The sequence below is a fragment of the Echinops telfairi genome, unplaced genomic scaffold (genome assembly GCF_000313985.2).
Source record: "Echinops telfairi isolate 266 unplaced genomic scaffold, ASM31398v2 ScPeMD7_7458;HRSCAF=8496, whole genome shotgun sequence".
NCBI classification, from domain to species: Eukaryota; Metazoa; Chordata; class Mammalia; order Afrosoricida; family Tenrecidae; genus Echinops; species Echinops telfairi.
The window spans coordinates 32,472,828-32,494,295 of NW_022111358.1; the positions used below are offsets into that span (position 1 = coordinate 32,472,828).

The 21,468-nt window shown below is 50.2% G+C and overlaps 1 protein-coding gene across 7 annotated transcripts; it reads right to left on the bottom strand.

Moving 5' to 3' along the window:
- Nucleotides 1-7,313: 7,313 nt before the first annotated feature.
- Nucleotides 7,314-18,239, bottom strand: RDM1 (RAD52 motif containing 1). Of its 7 annotated transcripts, none has more exons than XM_004707237.2 (7): nucleotides 18,144-18,239; nucleotides 17,621-17,800; nucleotides 13,110-13,232; nucleotides 12,573-12,738; nucleotides 11,515-11,613; nucleotides 9,409-9,497; nucleotides 7,314-7,555 (listed from the first exon to the last, which is right to left on the bottom strand). In XM_004707237.2, exons 1-7 carry the CDS (start codon nucleotides 18,237-18,239, stop codon nucleotides 7,481-7,483), a joined length of 828 nt encoding a protein of 275 aa, XP_004707294.2. In that variant the 3' UTR covers nucleotides 7,314-7,480. The 7 variants fall into 7 exon arrangements, 6 of the variants coding, with proteins under 6 accessions (XP_004707294.2, XP_045155884.1, XP_045155886.1 ...); XR_006680987.1 differs by adding an exon at nucleotides 10,843-10,901 and having other exon boundaries at nucleotides 7,471-7,555; nucleotides 17,621-18,233; XM_045299951.1 differs by lacking the exon at nucleotides 7,314-7,555 and adding exons at nucleotides 9,587-9,681; nucleotides 10,843-10,901 and having other exon boundaries at nucleotides 9,410-9,497; nucleotides 17,621-18,233.
- Between the last annotated feature and the right edge of the window lie 3,229 nt (nucleotides 18,240-21,468).

Here is a 21,468-nt window from a genome sequence, read left to right on the forward strand (position 1 = left end):
TGTGGAATTACCGATTCTGGTAGTGGAGTGATCGATTCTGGTAGTGGAGTGACCGATTCCGGTTGTGGAATTACCGATCCTGGTAGTGGAGTTAGCGATTCCGGTAGTGGAGCTTCCAATTCCGGTTGTGGAGTTACCGTAAACTCTAGCTCCAGAGGGTGAACTGTAATTGGCTTGGGAGGAGCTGGGGTCACCTGCGGGGTTGTAGCAGGGTTCACCACCTCTGTACCGGGTTCTGGAGAGACAGTAATCCATATATCCCCAGACTGACTTGAGGCTTCCTTTAGAGGTGCTGGGGTCAACTGCGGGGTTGTAGCAGGGTTCACCTCTGTAACGGGTTCTGGAGGGATGGTAAGCCATATATCCCCAGACTGACTTGAGGCTTCCTTTAGAGGTGCTGGAGTCATCTGCGGGGTTGTAGCAGGGTTCATCTCTGTAGCGGGCTCTGGAGATACAGTAAGCCATATTTCTCCAGACTGACTTGAGGCTTCCTTTAGAAGTGCTGGGGTCAACTGCGGGGTTGTAGCAGGGTTCACTTCTGTAACGGGTTCTGGAGGGATGGTAAGCCATATTTCTCCAGACTGACTTGAGGCTTCATTTGGAGGTGCTGGGGTCACCTGCGGGGTTGTAGCAGGGTTCACCACCTCTGTACCGGGCTCTGGAGATACAGTAAGCCATATTTCTCCAGGATGACTTGAGGCTTCGTTTGGAGGTGCTGGGGTCACCTGCAGGGTTGTAGCAGGGTTCACCTCTGTAACGGGTTCTGGAGGGATGGTAAGCCATATATCCCCAGGCTGACTTGAGGCTTCGTTTGGAGGTGCTGGGGTCATCTGCGTGGTTGTAGCAGGGTTCACCTCTGTAACGGGTTCTGGAGGGATGGTAAGCCATATATCCCCAGGCTGACTTGAGGCTTCCTTGGGAGAAGCTGTGGTCATTTGTGGGGTTGTAGCAGGGTTCACCTCTGTGAGGGGTTCTGGAGAGACGGTAAGATCCACATCTGAAGTTTGAGCTGTGACTTGTTTGGGAGATGGTCTGGTTTCCTGCAGGGTCACAGAACCCTCAGTCTTTGAAGTGAATCCGGAAGTTACGCCAAGTTCCAGGTCCACAGGTAACACGGTAGCTTCCGTCAGGTTTGGGTGCTGAGTTTGAACTTGGCCTGCAGTTGGAAACGTCACCCTGGGACTCTCTGGAGAGGCTGTGACTTCTGGAGTTATACCAAACCCCAGCTCCACAGACGTAACTGTCACCCTGGGTAAGTTTGAATACTCAGAGAGATTTTGATCGGTGGGTGGCACTGTCACCTCCTCGTGCATTGGAACTTGAGTTCCAATCTCCTCAAGTGACTCTGGGGGCTGAGTGGGGATCTCTTGGCTGGTTGGGGAAGGTTCAACCTCGGTTTGGGATTCCGTAGTTATGGTGAGCTCCAGATCCACAGGCTTAAGGGTGACACCGGGCAAGGTTGAATACTGAACACTATCTTGACCTGGAAACTTTGAAACCGACACCTCTTGACGTGCTGGAGAGTGAGCTACAACCCACGCGGGACTCTCTGGAGGCTGGCTTGCAGTCTCCTGCCTGGCTGGAGTCAGCTCCACCTCCGTATTGGGTTCTGGAGATATGGTAAGCTCCAAGTCCAAAGTGGGAATTGTGACTTGGTTTGGAGCAGCAGCCGCGGTCTTTGGTGGCGTTGTAGAATATCCAACCTTGGTCACGGGTTCTGCAGCTAGGGTCAGGTCCAGATTGCCAGGCCTTTCTGTGACTTTGGGCAAAATTGAATAATACGTTTGACCCTGACTTGGGGATGGAGATGGGGTCTCCTGTTGGGTTGGAGAAGGCTCAACCTCCATGTTGGGTTCTGGAGTGAGAGTGGCCCCCAAGTCCGGTGGTCGGACCAGGACTTCAGGCAGGTATGGCAGCTTGGTCTGAACCTGGTCTGGTTGCACAAATGTCACCTCAGGGTACATTGAAGGAGGAGGTGTAGTATTCTGCAAGGTTGTAGACTGTTCACGTGATACGGTGTGTTCTTCAGTCACGGTAAGCATCAGGTCCATAGGTTGAGCGGTGGTGCTTGGCAAGTTTAAGTGCTCAGCTTGGTACTGACCTGTTGGTAAAACTGTGACCTCATCAAGTACTGGATATTGAGCCACCCCTTCCTTCGGAGGCTGTGTTGGAGCTTCCGGCTGGATTGAAGTTTCCACCTTATTAGGGGGCTCAGGAAGCTGATATGGAGAAGGTTCCGTCTCCTTAGGGGGCTCTGGAGTCGGCATGTTGCTCTTCGGCCAGAATGGAAAAGGCGGGACTTCTATGGGCTCTGGGGGTTCCTCTTGCTGGATAGGGAAAGGCTCAACCTCCTTAGAGGGCTCTGGAGGGGTGGTCGTCGAGGCTGCCTGCTGGGCTGGAGATGGTTGGACATTCTCAACAGGCTCTGGAGGTAGAGCTGGAGCCTCCTGCTGCACTGGAAAAGGTTCTAACTGTAGAGGGGTCTCAGAAGATGGAGCTGGGGCTCCTTGCTGGGCAAGAGAAGGCTCGGCCTCTTTTGGAGGCTCTGGAGGCTGAGACGGGACCTCCTGATGATTTGGGCCCTTTTCCACCTGAGTAGCATACTCTGGAGGAAGAAGTGGGGTCTCCTGCTGAGAAGGCTCTCCCTGAACAGACGATTCTGGCGGTTGCGTCAGTGCCTCCTGCGGACTGGGAGCAGGTTCTTCCTTCTCCACAGGTTCTGGAAGACGAACTAGGGTTTCCTGCTGGACTGAAGAAGGTTCGACCTTTTCCGGGAGCTCCGGAAGCAGCGGTAAAGCCTCTAATTGGGTTGGGGAAGGGTGAGTCTCGGTAGTGGGTTGTGCCGTGATAGTAAGCTCCACGTCCGCGGGTTTACCTGTGACACTGTGCAGCACGGAATGGTGAGATTCGTTCTGACCCGTAAGTAAAACTGTCACCTCGGGATGCCCCGTATGCTGAGCTACCACCTCTGTAGAGGGCTCTGACGTCTCCGTGGGGACCTCCAGCATGTTTGCAGGGAGTTCATACTCTTCAGGTTGCTCTGGAAGCTGAGTTGGAGCTTCCTGCTGGCCTGCAGGACCTTGGGCCTCTTCAGTGGCATCTGCAGGCCTTGTGGGGCCCTCTTCCTGGACTGGAGACGGTCCAATCTGGTAGGAGGAGGTAGGAGGCTCTGAAGGCAGAGCCAGGGCTTGAAGTGATCCAAACTCCTCGGTGGATTCTGGAGGCTGTGATGAGTCCTCTTGATGGTCTGGAGGAGTTTCTTCCTCTGGAGGATGCTCTGGAGTTTGAGCTGAGGCCCCCAACTGACTTGGAGAAGGTTCGCCCTCTTCAAGGGGCTCTGGAGCTTGAGATGTGGCTTCTTGCTGGACCGGAGGAAGTCGAGCGTCTGTACTAGGTTTAGTTATGACAACGGTCACATCTGGAGAGTGAACGGTGACACCATGCAGTGGGTGCTCTGCTTCATTTGGATCTGGAGGTGAAACCATCACCTCATGATACCCTCCCGATGGTGTGACCAGCTCTGTAAAGGGATCTGAAGATTGAATTAGGTTCTCTTGCCGGACTGGGAAAGCTCCAACTCCCTCAGTGGGTCCTGGAGAGAGACGTAGGGCCTCCTGTTGGGTTATGGAAGTTTCATCCTCATTGATGGGATCCGGGGGCTGAGCCGAGTCATCCAGTTGGATTGATGAATGTTCAACCTTCTCAAGGAGCTCTGGAGGCTGAGTTGGGTCCTCCTGCTGGGTTTGAGAGATCACAACCTCCTTATTGGGAAAGTTAGGCGGTGGTGGGTCCTCTGGCTCAACTAGAAGATGCTGGGATTCATCAGGGGGGTCTGGAGGTTGGACTGCATGCTGCTGGTGGGCTGGAGAAGGTTGGGAATCGTCAGGTGGATCTGGAAATTGATCTGCGGCTTGCTCTTCCATTGTAAAAGGTCCAATCTCCTCAAGGAACTCTAGATGCTGAATTGGGGCATCCCGCAGTGTTGGAGAAAGTTCCACCTCAGGTTTAACTGATACTTTAGGTAAGACTGAATGCTGAGCTTTAGGATGACCTAGATGTTGAAGTGCTGCTTCATCACGCAGTGAAGGAAACACTAAACCCTTCTTGCGGGGCTCTGGAGGCTTAGCTGGGTACTCTTGCTGGGTAGCAGGTCTCGCCCTCTGAGGAGGATGTGGAGGGTGAACTAGGACATCACGCTGGATTGGATATGACTGGGTATCTTTAGTGGGCTCTGAGGTTATAGTGAGCTGCAGATCGGTCAGTTTAGCTGTAACTCTGGGGAAGCTTGAAAGATGAGGCAGATTCTGACCTGGTCGTGGAAGCTCATGACTCATGGGAGTTTGAGCCAGAACCCTTTTAGGAGGCTCGAGAGGTTGAGCTGGGGCCTCCTGGTGGACTGGAGAAGGTCCAATGACCACAGGAGGCTTAGCAGTATGAGCAGGGACCTCTTTCTGGTATGGAGGACGTTTGATTGCCCCCGAGGGCCTTGAAGGCTCACATGGAAATTCCTGGTGGCTTAGGGAAGGTGCAATACCCTCACAGGGTGTTGGGGGCTCTACTGGAGCTACAAGTTGGGTTTGAGGTTTCACCCGGGGAGGCGTTGGGGCTCCCTGCTGGACTGGAGGGCACTCCTCAGAGGGCACTGGAGGAAAAGCTGCAGCCTGCTGCTGGACTGGAGAAGTGCCAACTTCCTCTACAGGGTTTGGAAACTGCTCTGGAGCTTCCTGCAGGACTGGAAAAGATTCCACAAGTCTTGGTGGCTGTGCCTGGGTTTCCTGAGGCACTGAAGGTTTACACTCCTCGGGGAGCTCCGGCGGAGGAACTGGGGCCACCTGCTCTGTGGTTGGTTTAATTTCTTTGATGGGCGTTGGAGGCTCAGTTGGAAGCCTCAGCCGGTTTGGAGAGGGTTCCATGCTCTCAGGAGGCTTTGAAGGGTGTGTTTGAACTTCATGATGTTCTGAAGAAGGTCTCGCTTCCCCCGGGAACTCTTGAGGGCAATCTGATGCCCCCTGCTCAGTTAGAGGAGGTTTAACTTCATGGGGAGGGCTAGGAGCCTCTGCTGGGGCTTCTTGCTGGTCTGGAGAAGGTTCCACCTCCTCAGGGAACTCAGGAGGGGGAGCTGGAAGCTCCTGCTGGCCCAGAAAAGGTTCGATATCCTCAGGGTGCTCTTGGGCAGGGGTTGCAGCTTCCTGCTGGACTGGGTAGGATTCCACCTCCTCAGGGCACTCTAGAGAGGAACCTGGAACCTCCTGCTGGACTGGAGAGGGCTCCTCCGGGTGACCTGGAGGAAGAGCTGGGGTTTTGTGCTGGCCTGGAGAAGGTGCAGCATTCTCAAGAGAAGGAGCTGGAGCCTGCTGGACTGGAGATGGTCCAAACTCTTCGGGACACTCTAGAGACGGACCTGGGGCTTCCTGTTGGACTGGAAACGCTTCCACCTCCTCAGGGAATTCTGAAGTCTGACCTGGGACCTCCTCCTGGGTTGGAGGTCTCAACTCCTGTGGGCGCACTGGAGGCTGTGTTGGGGCTTCTTGCTGGATGGGAGGTGATGCAACCTCCTCTGGGCATTCTGGATGTAGAGCCCCCGGGGCCTCTTGCTGAGTTGGAGAAGGTCCCATCTCTTCAGAGGGCACTGGGTGATGAGCTGCCGCCTCCTGATATGCTGGAGAAAGTCCCACCTCTTCAGAGAGCATTGGGTGATGAGCTGCCGCCTCCTGATATGCTGGAGAAAGTCCCACCTCTTCAGAGAGCATTGGGTGATGAGCTGCCGCCTCCTGATGGGCTGGAGGTCCCACCTCCTCAGGGGGCATTGAAGGCTGAGATGGAGCCTCCTGCTGGCCTGGAAAAGGTCCAACCTCCTGAGGAGGCTCTGTTGGAGCTTCCTGATGGATCGGAGCAGGTCTCGAGTCCCCTAGAGGTTTTGTTGGCTGCGCGGGGGCTCCTTGCTCGACCTGGACAGGTTCAAGCTCTTCAGAGGGCATTGAAGTTGAAGGTATGGATTCCTGCTGAGTTGGAGGTTTGGCCTCCTGGGGATGTTTTGGTGGCTGTGCGGGGGCTTCTTGCTGCGTCGGACACGACTCAGCCTCCTTAGTGGGCTCTGGAGTTACAGTAAGCTCCATATCCGCGTGTTTAATCGTCACATTGGGTAAGGTTGAATGAGGAGCCAGATGGTGGCCTGGAGGTTCGAGAGTCACCTCACGAGGCACAGTCCAGTGCTTCCGCTGGGTTTGAGACGGCCCACTCTCCCCAGGTACCTCGGAAGTATGATCTGGGCTCCCCTGCTGAGGGTGGCCTAGGGACAGATTTGAGTCCTGGTGATGAAGGGGCCCTTGTTGGGAGGAAGATTGCTCCTCCTCGGGAAGCTCAAGGTCTTCCAATTTGGGCAGAGCAGGCTCCAGTTCATTCTCCTTAGGGGGTTCTGCAGGATGATCTGGGGCCCCTAAGAATCCCAGAGGGAGGGTGTCTTGAGGGTACTCTATATCCACACTTGGATCTAGGAGATAATCATCCTTGGGTTGGTCTAGTTGGTTAGACAGCTTTCCAAATGGGCCTGACGTCCCCACACCCACCTTAGCAAGCCGTCTATGCTGAACTAGGCCTTTTTTCGGGTTTGGGGTTGTAATAAACTTAGTTGGTTTAGAACTGTGACTATCTAGGGTTGGAACAATTAAGTCAAATGACTGATGACCTTCAGCCCGAGTCATACCTGGCGTGTGGATCTTACTTTGGGGTCCAGGAGAGACAGCTACAGCCTGATTCTCATCCCAATCTAGCATTGGGACCACCTTCGGGAGCTTCAGATGTCCGGTTGGATCAGGCAGGTCGTACTGTGCGCCGGAAAATGGATTCGGCCTTAGGGGCAGCTCGGGGTCCGAATCCGTGTCAAAATTCTCAGGGAACTCTTGAGGCTGCGCCAACATCTGGACCGGAGCCGAGGAGTCCACGTAGTCAAAGCCCCCCGGATCGGGCGGCGGGGTAAGCGTCTGGGGCGATTCGGGTGGGTGGTCAGGGTCGGGCGAAGACCAGAGTTCCTGCAGCCCGGGGGGCTCGGAGGGCAGCTGGTCCAGGTCCGAGGCTGACTCTGGGGGCTGGGCTGCCGGGACCAGCAGCCACAGCGGCTGCAGCGTGAGTAGGAGCCAAGAGGCCCAGAGGCGCTGCAGGGACATGACATGCGGAGGCTCGGGGCGCCCGGGTGGCGCCCTTCGCAAGAGCGGAACCATTATGGGGGCGCTCCACGCATGCGCACCGTTGACTGGCGCGCCCCACCCCCCCGGGCCCCACCCTTTATTTACGACAGAAGCCTTTGTTTACGCACCACCTTTATTAACTCAGAGAACCTGCCCAGGCCACGATGGCCACTAGCCTTTTTCCTCGAACCACTGGGGCCCTGGCCAAGTGACAGATTCCATGTCCCCCCACCAGGCAGGATTAGGGATGTGCGTCCTCGGGCTCCGGCTCCAGCAGCCCCCCTCAGCCCCAAGTGCTAGCCCGTGTCTGGCAGCCGTAGCGCGGCGTCCTCCACACCGAGATGCGGACAGTCTTCCTCCCCGCGGCCGTCCTGCTCCAAAGGAAGGGACCTGTTAGGCCGGCTAAGAGGCTCTCCACTCCCGTGGCGAGTTCCAGCCTCGGACACCCGCAGGAGCAGCGCCACCGGGCCTGCAGGGTCGCTGCGGGTCGGAGTGGACTCGGGGCAGTGAGTGATGAGCGAGTTCACGAGTGAGTGAGTGAGGAGAGGCACAGACACACGCTCGCCATCTCCGCAACCCTGCACCCTCTCCCTCTATTCCCTATTTGAGCACCGACTCGCCACCCTTAGGCAGGGGCTCCCACTGATCGGCGGCGTGGCCATCCGGTAGGAGGGGTCTTGGGGTGGCCCGCAATTTCGCCAGCGTTTGAGTCCCAGAGGGTGGCGTTGAAGCACTCGCGCCCCCAACCCGCTTGGCCTCCAACAGCCATTAATCCAGAAGTACCCATCCCATCCATGGGTACCTGAAGAAACTACATGTTAAGGCTTTTCTTGAAATCCTACTTTTACCAACAACCCTTTTCTTGCTTTTCTAGTCTTTCCTCTTAACGGTTCTTTACGAGAGGGTTTCCAAAAGTGAGGGAAAATTCCATTCAGTTTTCCCTCGAGCCTTTGGAAGCCCTCCTTATGTTCTAGCACCATCCCTGGCATGTAAACTCTAGGGGACTTCATCGTCCTGCCTATCTACTCAGCATCACGGGCGTCATTGGACGGGTCTTCCTCAGGCTGCTGAAATCTTTAGCACTGATCCTGAACCTCAGATCTCACAGGGAACTAGACCTCTTAAATGAGCCCCAATCTTAGGTAAGCCACAAGTTCCCTTGACTGGGATTTAATTTTACATGGAAAACAAAAAACAAACCAACTAGCTCTGAGTACTTTTTTCATAAAGGCCTCTCTTTTTCTCTCTTCTCTTCTAAATACTTTTTAACTTAGGGGTGAGTTAAATAATCAAACATTGGGCCTGCTAAACTCATGGGTGGCACCGTCGGCCGAGCGCTGGGCTGCTAACTGCAGGGTAGGCGATGCAAACCACCAGCTGCTCCCCTGGCTGCTTCTGAAAAGATTGACAGCGTTTGAAACCTTTGACAGAGGGTCAAAATCAACTGGATGGCTGGGGTTTGGGTTTGATCCAGGACAACGACGCACATCTTTCCATCTCTAACGTTCTTGCTATTATCAGTATTATTAAAGAAAGCCGGGGAGGGAGGGGAAAAATGAGGACCTAATGTCGGGGGTTTAAATGGAGAGAAAATGTTTTGAGAAATGATGTACAAATATGCTTTACACAATTGATGTGTGTATGGATTGGGATAACAGTTGTATGAGCCCCTAATAAAATGTTAAAAAAAAGAAAGCATCCTGCAGGCAGTCATTTCTTGTAGAAATGACCTTGCCAGGTTCATGCCTCATGCATTCAAAGAACAGATTTTCAAAAGGTTCTTTGATGAAACTTTTCATATAATATTTGAGATGCTGAGATGGAGGCAAGCCACCTTTATTAAAAAGGCATCGTGATTTTTAAAGCTGTAGTAGAATCATGCTTAATTAAGACCGGAAGGACTTCGTTCCCAAAGCTCTGGGATCCTGTTTAAGGAGCATTCTCAAGAGGTTTGTGTTCATGCAGGCTAGCATCCCTGATGTCTGTAGGGAGAGAATGGCCCTCACCTATGTCCACAGTCATAGAAGGGCTCTGATGCTTCTCAGCCCTACACTCCAAGCTTTAGATAAGGGGTTAGAGCCAAGGGCCAGGACGTCAGGAGAACCCTTAGAAATCCCTTGCACTAGGAAAGCTATCTGTGCATGGCAGCATGTCCCCAATCCTGCTGGTGGTTTGAATCATGGCCACACTAGCCATGCAGCCCTCAAGCTCTCTCACCACTTACATGCATTAGGTCCTGCAGCGATTCTGCTTCGGTTGGGGCATCTATGACCTCCTCACTGGGTCTGTATTCCACAGCTATTTTACCGTTTTCTGAAAGAAGATGAACAATTCAAACCCATTCTTTTTTTCCCTTCAAGTCCATTCTTGCTCTAAAACTTCTAGCATACAAAAACACCCACCCAGTGGCTGGCACCGCTACCCTCCAGTCATCTGGCCTTCAGATTAGCAGCCACATAGGATGGTGACACCCAATAATTAGGCATTCTTTTGATTCCTAAAAGTGGAAGAACACTTTCCTTGAAGTTCCCTCATCTCACACTGCTGTTATCATAAGCATTTGCTGGTGATACATGTTATCAACTGTGTTTAACTCAAAGGATTATGCCACCTTAGAAACAGGAACGGTGTTGCTATATAGGCATTAAAAGCTGTGGGAACAAAAATATTCAACCACAATATGATGAAACAGTAAGGCATTTGGCGAAGAAGGTGAATTGAAAACTAGGAAAGAGGAAGTACTTCCTATCCGAAGTAAGAGCTGAATGTCTACTTCCAGCAGATTCAGGGAACAACAAACTTTGGACAGAAAGAGAAGGTTTGAGTGCTTTCTTGTTAGCTAGTTGTCATCGAGTTACTTCCATTGAATTCCATAGGGCTTCCTTAGCTGTAATCTTAATGAAAGCTGATTGGCCAACTTTTTCTTACAATTTGCCACTGAGTGGGTTAAGTTTGAATCAGCAACCCTTTAGGTTAGTAGTAGTGAGCAAACCATTTGCACCACCTACGGACCTCCCCTGGCCAAAACTGAACCCACGCACATCACAGAGAATATAACTCCCCTTCAAGGCACACAAGAGCCCTAACCAAGAGCTGCTGGGTGTGTTTGTGTACAGTGAGTATGCTACCATATTGTTTGTTGTTAACTACCATACAGTTGATTCCAACTCACTCTGGAAAACATACCACCAGCCGGAGGCATCACTGGGTGGGTTCCAACAGCTAGCCTTTTGGGCTAGAGCTTAAATGTTTTATTCCACTCAGACTTCTTCGCATATTAGGGAGATGTAAACAACCTGGTCCTTTGGCTTGGTTCTTGAAGGCTGTTAGCCAGAGTCCAACAGAGGTGCTTGTGCTCCACGACCGGAGCCCTCAGGCTCACTAGAAAGGCTGGAAGGCAGAGCCCAATCTCTCATAAACAAGCAAGGTTCTCTGACAACTTAACAAGGATTACGGAGTCTCTATGCTAGCAGGGTGGTGAAGTAGGGGAGCAATTCTGTGTAAGGATTCTCTGCTCATCATAAAGTTTCCTTTGGGCGTAGTCGATGGCATTAACCCCCCTGGAGGAAAAAATCCAGAGAGCACAATCCATGTCATCCAATCACATGACCACTTTAAAGGGTAGATACAGACTCACACGAGAGCAGCCAATTCTTACCAGCTGAATCCCATCTCTAGTTGAACACATACTCAATATGTCAGTGCCCGCAGGGGAAACTGAAATGAAGATGCTTGATTCAGAAGACATGCTCTAACACTCTCTTTAATTAAACAACAATGATAAATAACAAAGTTAACATATCTGGCCTGTCTACCATGTCGCTGGCACACTGCTAAGCCTTTTTTTCCCCATTCCTCATTTACTCTTGCAATGCTTCCGTGAGCCGGTAATTACCAATCCTATTTTCCAGATGAGGAAATGGCAGCTTAGAGATAGTAAATACTTTCACATCTCTCTGGCTATGAAATCTAACAATGCATCCACGGTCTAAGAGACAGCGCTAAGACTCACACGTAAGTGTCTGAAACATGTAATCACAACACCATTCTGCATGACAGGTGAGGAATCGAGGGAGAAGACCAGATCATTCTTACTGTGTGGCCTGAGACTAGTCGGCGCACACCTGGAAACGAAGTCGGTAATATTCACTGTCACGTCTCTCACAGATGTCGTGATGAATTTGAGACCGTTGCTATAAACCAGTTTGGGACGTATACTAATCATCTGGAGTGCTTTAGATAGCCAAATGTCCATCCCATTCACTTTTCCAAATGAGTTCCTTTGCTCACTGAAACGGAAGCACCTCAGAGATTATACAGAAAGTCTTACCTAAAACCACGACCGACAGTTTCTGGAATGCATTGGACAAAGCCTTCTGAATGGCCAGCTTCTGGGTCAGCTTCCTTTTCATGAGGATCGATAACGGCCCTAATTCCAACCCAAATAAACAGATTTAAAACTCTTAGCTGAACGATCATCTTTATGTCATATGTCAAAAAAGAAAAAAATACATCCACAATTCTTAGATCATTATCTTGAAGATTAAGGGCAGGGACTGGTTGAACAGCTGTGTCGTAGCTACATCATGGCGGGCAGAGGACACGTTTGCTGCTCCCTCCATTCCAGAAATCCCCGAAAGTATTGGAAAGGAGAGACAGGCCAGGAACTTAGCACAACTCTCACATCGCACGATGATTTTGAACTGACAAGTTGAAGCTCTACTCCAGAACCAGCCTCGCTTCCCATGGGTCAGGAGCTGGAGTCACACATTGAGGAAGCGCTGGGGGTGATGCTGATATGGACTGCCCCTGGGTATCACCCATGGGTGCCCACTCCACTCCACTCCCTACCAACCACGCTGACTTAAATCCCCAAGCCTGAGTGTCATGCATTTGGGAAAAATCCCAGTACTGATCAGAGTGCCCTTTCAGGCACATATATGTGACTATTTCCACTCATGTCCTTCCCTGAGGAAGCCAAGGGCTGAATGTCTGCTTGAGTATATTTAGATCTTTGGGTGGTCATTTTGCTGGGCTGGCTGAAGACTATGAAAGATCTATATATGGGGGTGGAGGCCGGGGGTTTAAAAAAAAAAAGATCCATATATGGAAGATACTTTAATATAAACCAAGTTCTTACCCCCAAATTGGAAAAACAATATTCCCTTCCACCAAAATTTTTTGCAAGAGGTCAGTGCTAGCATTTCCAGGTGAAAAGTTCTGCCGAGTACTGCCTGCCTAAGGATGAGTAAAAATCTGCATTGTAAGGTGCAAAAACTCTCCTGGGAGCTTTAGTCATTTAGCACAGGGGAGGGGTGATGATCCCTCTAAAAGGAGTTTTAGAAAGACAAGTCCCTACCCCACCCCCAGCCCCATTGAGAAACCGACCTTCTTCCTGCTTATCCAAAGGCTCCTCTGCCAGGCCAACTCCAGGACTCCTGCACGCATAGGCTGGCAACGCCACCTCCAGAGCACAGAAGAACCTCAGGCTTTGCTTCTGAACTGCGGCCCTCTCTTCATTCTCCCCTTCTTCCGGGTCAGAAAGATTCTGAAGCTGTGAGGATTTGAAATGAAAGTTCTTAAAATCTCCATGTAGACGTCAAAAGTGGTTCTTAAGGGAAAACTCGCCTCCAGCCATCTCAGTTCATAGTTGAAGTGTCTGATCACTTCAAATTCAGGCAGGAAGCACAAATGAATGACTAAGATCGAGAGAGCCCGCTCTCATTTTTCACCAAACCGTGGGGAACACTGTGGCCACTACCACCCGAGGCATCGAGACTAGAGCTTCATTATAGCGGGCAGGCCAAGGCTCTGTTAACCTCCACGTCCTGCCTCCTCCTCACAACTCCGTTCAGTCCTCCTCTCAAGTCTAGGATTTCCGTGTTGAGAGTCTGGCAACTCAAAAGTCAGCCGACAATGGTTTACCTTGATGATCCTTGTTGACCATCCGTTGAAACCAAAGTAGTGATTTGCAAGTTCTTGGCATCGAGAGCTGTTTAGGGCCAGGGCCCGATGGGGAACTGCCTTATGTTTGGTGCCAAGATGAACCTGAGGACAGAGACAGATCCACAGATAGCGCAATCTGGTATGGAGGCTTACCTCAGGAACAACCTGCGATGTGTTTGTGCTGGTTCATAGTCGTTGGAGAGAGTAAGTGTGATCACAACAAGCCCTAAGTGTTATTTATTCAGTATGCTTAAAGATGGTGCTTTTCTGCGCCATCCCCAGCCCCTGGTTAACAGGCAGGTTTTCCCTGACCCCTGGTGGTGAACAGTGGTGATGACGACACCTGAGGAAATCATCCTGCAGAAGCAAATGCTAGCATGGTGACTTGCAGAGACAATAATCGGCTTCTCTCTCCCCCTTAACGATGGAAACAGCAGGAAGGTAGGACCTTAATCTGCAGTATGCCTCCCCTCTTTAGAAAGGGGAGTACCCTTGTCTCGGTCAAAATGAAGACAAACAAAACAAAAAACGAATTGCTTTCTAGTTGATTCTGAGTTGTGGAGCCTCCTGTGTGTCCAAGAAAAGCTCTGATTTGGGGGAGTAGACCACCACCTGGCCTTTTTTCTAAGCACCCTTCAATCGTTTGCACCACGCAGGAACCTGTAGATATGTATTACTAGCTCAAAGCACACAGAGGCTCATTTGCATTGGCAAGCTCCCTGAGAAGGCAATAGTCTCCTGAGTGTTGACTCTATTGACAATTTACACATTGGAGGGTCAGTCAAAAAGACCCTCCACAAGCTCGATTAAGCTCAATGCAGCGATGGGCTCAAACATAACTATTGTGAGGACAGAACAGAGCAAGCAATGTTTTATTCGGTTATATAAACTCATGCCCATTGAGTTGATTCGGATGCAGAATGGTCCTGTAAGGTGAGAGTAGAACTGCCCTGTGGGGATCAGAGGTTGTAAGTCTTTATAGGGGCAGAAAACCTCACCCTTCTCTCGTGGAGCGGCTGGAACGTTTGAACTGCCACGCTTGTGGTTAGCAGCCCCACACATCACCCACTAAGCCACCAGAGCACCTTGGTTAACAGTCCCTGAGTTGGAAGCAATCTAACAAAAAACAATACCAGATTCCTCGATCATATAATGAATGGCATCATTCGTCCTATCTCAGCTGCTTTTCTCATTATACTCTTTGCTAGATTCTACTTTTGATCTGCCACAGATCCCGGGGAAGGTATGTGACTGGGCAGCACTTTCCTTCGGTTTCTAGGGGTCATCCTGAGCTGGGGTCAATTCAGCAGCAGCTAAGGACAACAACATGAATTCCGTACATCGCGAATCCTTTCTTAAATGTCTGTTGTATTTTTTAAGCCCAAGTGTCGTCTATGAATATATATTTTTAATATAAATCATTTTACTGGGGGCTCTTATAACAATCCGCACATTAGTTGTATCAAGCACATTGTGCATATGTTGCCACCAACATATTAATATATTCTTATTGGCATCTTCCTCTATTATTGGTTTAAGCTGAAAGGCTGAGGGAACCATAGCTTATTCTTTTATTATCAGAACTACACAGTTTTAGGCATTTAATAGGGTCTGTTGAGTAAGTGAATGAGTATAAAAATATAAAATGACCCCCAGCTCACCAACCCCCAGGACAATATTCTGGCTCAGAGCAGCCAATGCAGAGAGCAATCACAGGGCAGCCCCATCACGAGGCATGACAACATGTCCCTCACTGACACAGCGCTAAGGGGACAGCAAGAGGAGCAAAGCTATACTAGAAGGGTAAGAGGGGGGAGGAGTAAGAGGAACCTATCACAATGATCGACATATGGTCCCCATCCCAGGGCAACAGACAGCAGAAAAGTGGGTGAAACGAGACAGTAGTTGGTGTAAGACAGGGGGAAAAAATTGTATTTAATAAATTATCAAGGGGACATGAGGAAGGGAGGGGGGGGGGAAAGAGGGGGAAAACAATGAGGAACTGATGCCAAGGGCTCAAGTAGATGTTTTGAAAAAGATGATGACAACAGATGTGTTTGACAAAATGGATATATGTAAGGATTGTGGTTAAGAGCTGTAAGAGCCCCCAATAAACTAAAATTTATATATACATATATAATATAGATGCATATATATAAAATGGCTTTCCCAATCTGAAGCTGATGGAGAGATGAAGGCTAATCTTCAAAGGTTGACTGCCGCCTTGGTTACAGTGGCATGTTTCTGGATAACTAGAGCTTCAGAGGGCTCCGAGTTCCTGGGAAGCAGACAGCGGGCAGTTCTTGGGTAACCTTGCCACCGATATCGCTGGCAACCATGTCCCTCGTACCACTGACACAACATGCTCTCCAGTGCCTCGGGCCATTCCTGGATCTTATATTAAAATTTCTCTTTTCCAATATTTGTAAAAGGTGAAAAAGACAGGAACTGTATATACTTGCCAAAGTATAAAAGGCCACTTTTGAACTATTAGAGGATAGTAACCTAAAAGAATGAATTAAAAACATACATATATGAATTTTGGGAATAATGAGGGCAACAAATGTATAGATGTGCTTTACACAGTTGATCTATGTATTGTGATGAATTTTATGAGCCCCAATAAATTGATTAAAAACCAAAACAAAAAACACACACATATATAAAAAATACGAATGCCAAGGAATCCTGGGGGCACAATGGCTAAGCAGCTTGGTTGCTAACTAAAAGTTCAGCAGTTCGAATCCATCCCAGTGGCTCTGAGCGAGAGAGAACCGGTGATCTGCTCTCTTGAAGATGGCAGCCTAGGAAACCCTGGGGGCTACTTATTGACCTGATGGCATCCAAAAACAACAATATACACGCCCTCCCATCTCATCTATGGATTGTCTTTAGAGGATTTCCTCAGCACTCTCAGCGATGGCCCAATGCTACAAAAAACCTCCAAACCTAACGTACATGAAATAGTCTGAGTGTCCACAGAACACTAACAACGCACCACTCACAAGCAACCCCGTGAACTTTGTCACACTCTTTCCACTGCACTTGTAACCGCTGAGTAGAAGCAGGCAGATCGCAATCTGGAAACTAAAGGGTGCCTAGAGGGAATCGTTTCAAACACAGGGAGTGGAGTCGGGATTGGGGAGGCATTGAATAGGATACCTGGACTTACTACCAGACAAGTTCCCAGATTACAAAGTTAAATCACTGAGGAAAGGAATAGGACAAGGATGGGGGTGGGGGTGGGGTGGGGTATCATGAGGGCAAAAGGAGGCTATCAAATTGGGTGCAGCTTGGGAAGACAGAGTTTAATGCAAAAGGTTTAGGCTATCTAAGCCTTATTCACATATTCAGAGAAAAGAGTTCTGGATTAAGGAAGGGTCTTTGAACAGATGCACATAAGGCGAGAGTGTTCTGGACCTCTGGGAAAGGGAAATTGGTATATGACACATTGAAGAATCTTTTACCCAGCTTCGGGAAGCTAAATGGAGCTCCAGATAGTGTTGATGGTGATGAGGTCATGGAACTTAAAGGCCCCGTGAAAGCCGAAGCAGGATTCTTCTTCTGAAGATGTTTAAAATTCAAGGGCAGCACAGAATGGCCTGCTTGTTAGCATCAGTACATTCAACCGCCACTGTGCCTGGGTGGCTAAGATCCAGGTACCACTGTGCCTCACAAAGAGCACCTGCAAATTTTTTTTAAAGAGAGGATGTGAGAGGGGCCCGTTTGGTGTGGACTGGTCCTAAGAGCTGTGAGAGGGTGTGAGTGGCCTCCAGACCCCTCCAGAGCCCTACCCACCCCAGGCCAGTCTCTGCACTTAGCTAACCTCCAGTTTCAACAATTACTGTCCTTAACCTTAAGCAAATCACATAATCACTCTGAGTGATTAAAAAATGGGGAACTGGAGGATCAGTTCCCGGCACCTCAAAAATAGGGAACTCCTGGATCAATGCGGTGGGCTCTGCATCGGAAAACATTCTGTAAACCAAAAACCTCCCTGCTGTGGAGTCGATTCCATTCATAATAACCCTACAGGTCCGGGGACGATCGCCCCTGGGGGTTTCCGAAAATGCCAATCTTTACGGGAGTAGAAAGCCTCATCTTTCTCCTGCGGAGCAGCTGGTGCTGTCAACCAAAGGTGGGGTGCAAATGTGGGTGGGTGCCACGGCGTCAGCGCGCCCACGGGCCATAGAATGAAACCATGCCGGACCCAGCAACGCACCCTCACAATCGCTGTTTGCCCCCGTTGTTGCAGCCGCTAGGTCAGTCCATCTCGTTGAGGATCTTCCTCTTTTTTCTTTGGCCTTCTACTTTACCAAGCATGATCGGCCTCTCCTGGCAACATGTCCCCCCCAGAGGGGAGACGAGTCCCTCTCTCGCCACCCTGGCTCCCACGGAGTCGAATCCTGGCAGTGCACACGCGCTCGCTGCTTCGGGCGGAATTCAGCGGGCCATCCTGGGGGCGCTAGGAATTCCACGCGCAGACCTACCTTCACCGGAGAATTCTGGAAAAGCTGCTTCCGGTCGCAGGCCCTTTGCGCTCTGCGAGCATCCCCGGCGGAATAAAACTTGACGATGGCGTAGAAGCCAGGCCGGGCCACCGCAGCGTGCGGGAAGACGCGGACCGAATACAGAGGGCCACACCGGGAGAAGACTCTGAACAGAGACCGCTGTGGGGAGCGCCCACGCAGGTGAGTGCGGCAGCCCCCGGGAATTCCCCAGCCCCGTCGACCCCTCCTCAGGGAGCGGCTCGAAACACTTCTCAGTGCCTGCATGCGCCCCAACTCTGAAGCGCGTTACAAGGCAACGTGCCCCGGAGGTGATACCATCGGTGGGGGTGGGCAGGTGGGGTCTGCTCCAGAGGACGCACAATCCTGTACCTCTGCATTCAAATGAGGGAGGTAGCAATTCAGGACGGGCGAGGGGGGACGGGGGACGCGAGACCTTGGGACCCAGTCAGTCACCAGGTGGGCGGCTTTCCTCATCCCTCCCTTCACCTTGGCCCCGGCACACCTGCAAGTCTTCGGCCGTCGGCCCAGAGCTCAACTCCCACACCACCAGAGTTTTGTCCCCCTCGGTGGGGACGGCAAAGGGTACCAACTCCGCCATCCGGCCGCCACTGCGCCTGCGCGGCTAAGCGTTACGCGCCACTGCGCCTGCGCACGGGCAACCGCGAAAATTTAAAGGAAGCGCGCGAGGGGCGGGGCCCGTACGGAGTGGGCGGGGCGTGGGAGCAGTTGGCGGGCGTCCGGGCCCCCGCCCGGGCCCACCTTTGCCCCGCCCACCCGTCTGACCTGCGCTTTTAGTTCCGCTGCAACTGCCCGCCCCAGTCGCAGGCTTCAGTGCTTGCTTTGGGGTAAGGTAGCGCCCAAAGGGTGCGTTTATATGATCACAGGTAGGCATTTTTGCAGGCCGGCTTCACCTTCGTCCCTAGACCAAGGAACTAGAGAACTAGGTAGAAAGTACCTCCTGAGCTTTAAAGGGACTTTCAGACACCAGTCTGGATGAAGTCCTTTGACGGAGTTTAAACTATGCAAATAATCACTAAGCCTTTTTTTTCCTTCTAGACATTGATTTTCTTTTTTGTTTTAAATCATTTTATTGGGGGCCTCGTACAACGCTTATCACAATCCATCCATCCATTGTGTCAAGCACATTTGTCCCATTTGTTGCCATCATCATTCTCAAAATATTTGCTTTCTCCTTGAGCCCTTGGAATCCGTTTATTTTTTCCCCTCCCTCCCCTACCCTCTCTCCCTCATGCACCCTGCACCCTTGATAACGTAGACATTATTTTTCATGTCTCACATTGTCCTATGTCTCTCTTCACCCACTTTTCTGTTTTCCGTTCCCCAGGGAGGGAGTTGTATGTAGATCATTGTGATCAGTTCCCCATTTCTCTCCCAACCTCCCCTTCCCCTCCTGGTTATCTCTACTCTTATTATTGGTCCTGAGGGGTTTATCTGCCCTGGATTCCCTGTTCCCAGCTCTGATCTGTACCAGTGTACATCTTCTGGTCTAGCTGGATTTTTAAGGTAGAATTGGGATCAAGACAGTGAGGGGGAGGAAGCATTAAAGAACTAAAGGAAACTTGTATGTTTCACCATTGCTATCCTACATCCTGACTGGCTCGTCTCCTCCCTGCAACCTTTCTGTAAGGGGATGTCCAGTTGCCCACAGATGGGCTTTGGGTCTCCACTCTGCACTCCCCTCATTCACAGTGAACAAAAAGAACGAAAAGATCGTTTGTTCTTTGATGCCTGATACCTGATCCCATCAACACCTCATGATCACACAGGCTGGTGTGCTTCTCCCATGTGGGCTTTCTTGCTTCTCAGCTAGATGGCCAATTGTTTATCTTTAAGCCTTTAAGACTCAAGACGCTATATCTTTTGATAGCCGGGCACCATCAGCTTTCTTCACCACATTTGCTTATGCACCCATTTGTCTTCAGCGATCCGTGTCAGGAAGGTGAGCATCATGGAATGCCAGTTTAATAGAACAACGTATTCTTGCATTGAGGGAGTGCTTGCGTGGAGGCCCATCTGCTACCTTAATACTAAACCTATAAATATAAGCACACAGATCTATTTCCCCCATCGTCATATGTACATATATTTGCATATGTACATGCATGTATTTAGACCTTTAAAAATGCCCTTTGCCTCCTAGTTCTTTCTTCTATTTCCTTTTACTTTCCTCTTGTCCCACTATCAGGCTCAGCCTTCATTTGGGTTTCAGTAATTCCTCTGGGTTACATTGCCCTTGATCAAGCCCTACCAGGCCTCCTACACCCTCCTGGCCATCGATTTTGGATGACTTGTTGTTCCTTTGTCCCTGGGTTTGTTAACACCCACTTCCTCCTTCACCCCCCCGCACCTTTGGTTACGTTGTTTTCTCCTCCAGATTGTTTATCCCACCTATTTATCTAAATAGACCAATCACTAAGCCTTTAACATTTTGGCTCAAATCCATTTAGAAGCATTCCCTGAGAGTCCTACATGATTCTGATCAATTATCTGTGTATGTTTGTGGGAGAAGGGTAAATGGGAAATTGGGGCTGATCTGCAAGTGAAACTTGGAAAATCTAAGAGTGGATCCAATCCCCAAATGGAAACTCGTGGTGCCTGAGATGGGGTGTTTGGGGCCTTTTGAGAGTCATTTATTTGCCAGAATAGCACACAGAGTTATTGGTTGGCTATGTAAAGGCATTTGACTGCGTGGATCATAACAAACTCTGGATAACATTGAACAGAATGGGAATTCCTGAACACTTACTTCATTGTGCTCATGCAGAACTCGAACACAGAGGCAGTTATCTGAACAGAACAAGGGCTCTTATTGGGTGGTTTTAAATCAGGAAAGGTGTGCTTAGGCTTATATCCTTTCACCATGTTTATTTGATCTGCGCAACTCTCCAAGAAGCCGGAGTCCATGAAGAAGAATGCAGCACCATGGTTGGAGGAAGGCTCCTCAACAACCTGCAGTATGTAGATGACCCACCTTGCTTTCTGAAAGCGAAGGAGGCTTGAGGCTCTTCCTGATGAAGATCAAAGACTACAACCTTCGGTGTGGATGACGACTCAAGGTAGGCAGAACTCCTCCCCACTAGACCAACACACATCCTGACAAACAGAAAAGATGGACGTTGTCAAGGCTTTCATTTTACTCACGGCAGCCATACTCAAGAGATTGCACAAGACCCTTTCCATTGTGTTCTAGCAGAAAAAGAGACTCCTAAATTCAACTACAACTTAAAACAAGCCAGAGACATATCATCCACATTAAGGGGACCATCAGAACGAGGCTATCATGGTGTCCAAGGATTCACTGTCCACTCAACTACTTAGGTAGGACAGGGAACACAAAGGAAACGATGACAAAATCCTGATTGACAGCAGATCCATTCATCCCAGCTGCGGGCGGGACTACAGAATCAGGAAAGGGACCATGATTGAGGGACATAGATGTCGTTTTTAGGTACCATCGAGTCTGCTCAGACCCACAGCGACCTTATGCACAACAGAATGAAACACTGCCCAGTCTTGCACCAGCCTCACAGTTGTTCCCACGCCTGAGCCCATTGTGGCAGCACTGTGTCCCTCCATCTCCTGAGGGCCTTCCTCTCCTTCATGATGTCCTTCTCCAGGGACTGGTCTCTCCTGACAACATGCCCAAAGTAGGTAAGAGGAAGTCTGGCCATCCTTGCCTCTGAGGAACACTCTGGCCATACTTCTTCCAAGACAGGTCGGTTTGTCCTTTTCCCAGTCCATGGTGCTTTTATTTTTTAATCATTTTATTAGGGGCTCATACAACTCTTATCACAATCCATACACAC

Excerpts from the sequence above, each read along its gene's own strand:
- RDM1 (XM_045299949.1), bottom strand. The coding sequence starts at position 17,905 with ATGCAGGCACTGAGAAGTGTTTCGAGCCGCTCCCTGAGGAGGGGTCGA. Across the intron at positions 13,233-17,620 it reads TCCAGAATTCTCCGGTGAAG|GTTCATCTTGGCACCAAACA; the intron begins GTAGGTCTGCGC and ends CTCTGTCCTCAG. Across the intron at positions 11,614-12,572 it reads TTTGGATAAGCAGGAAGAAG|GGCCGTTATCGATCCTCATG; the intron begins GTCGGTTTCTCA and ends GGTTGGAATTAG.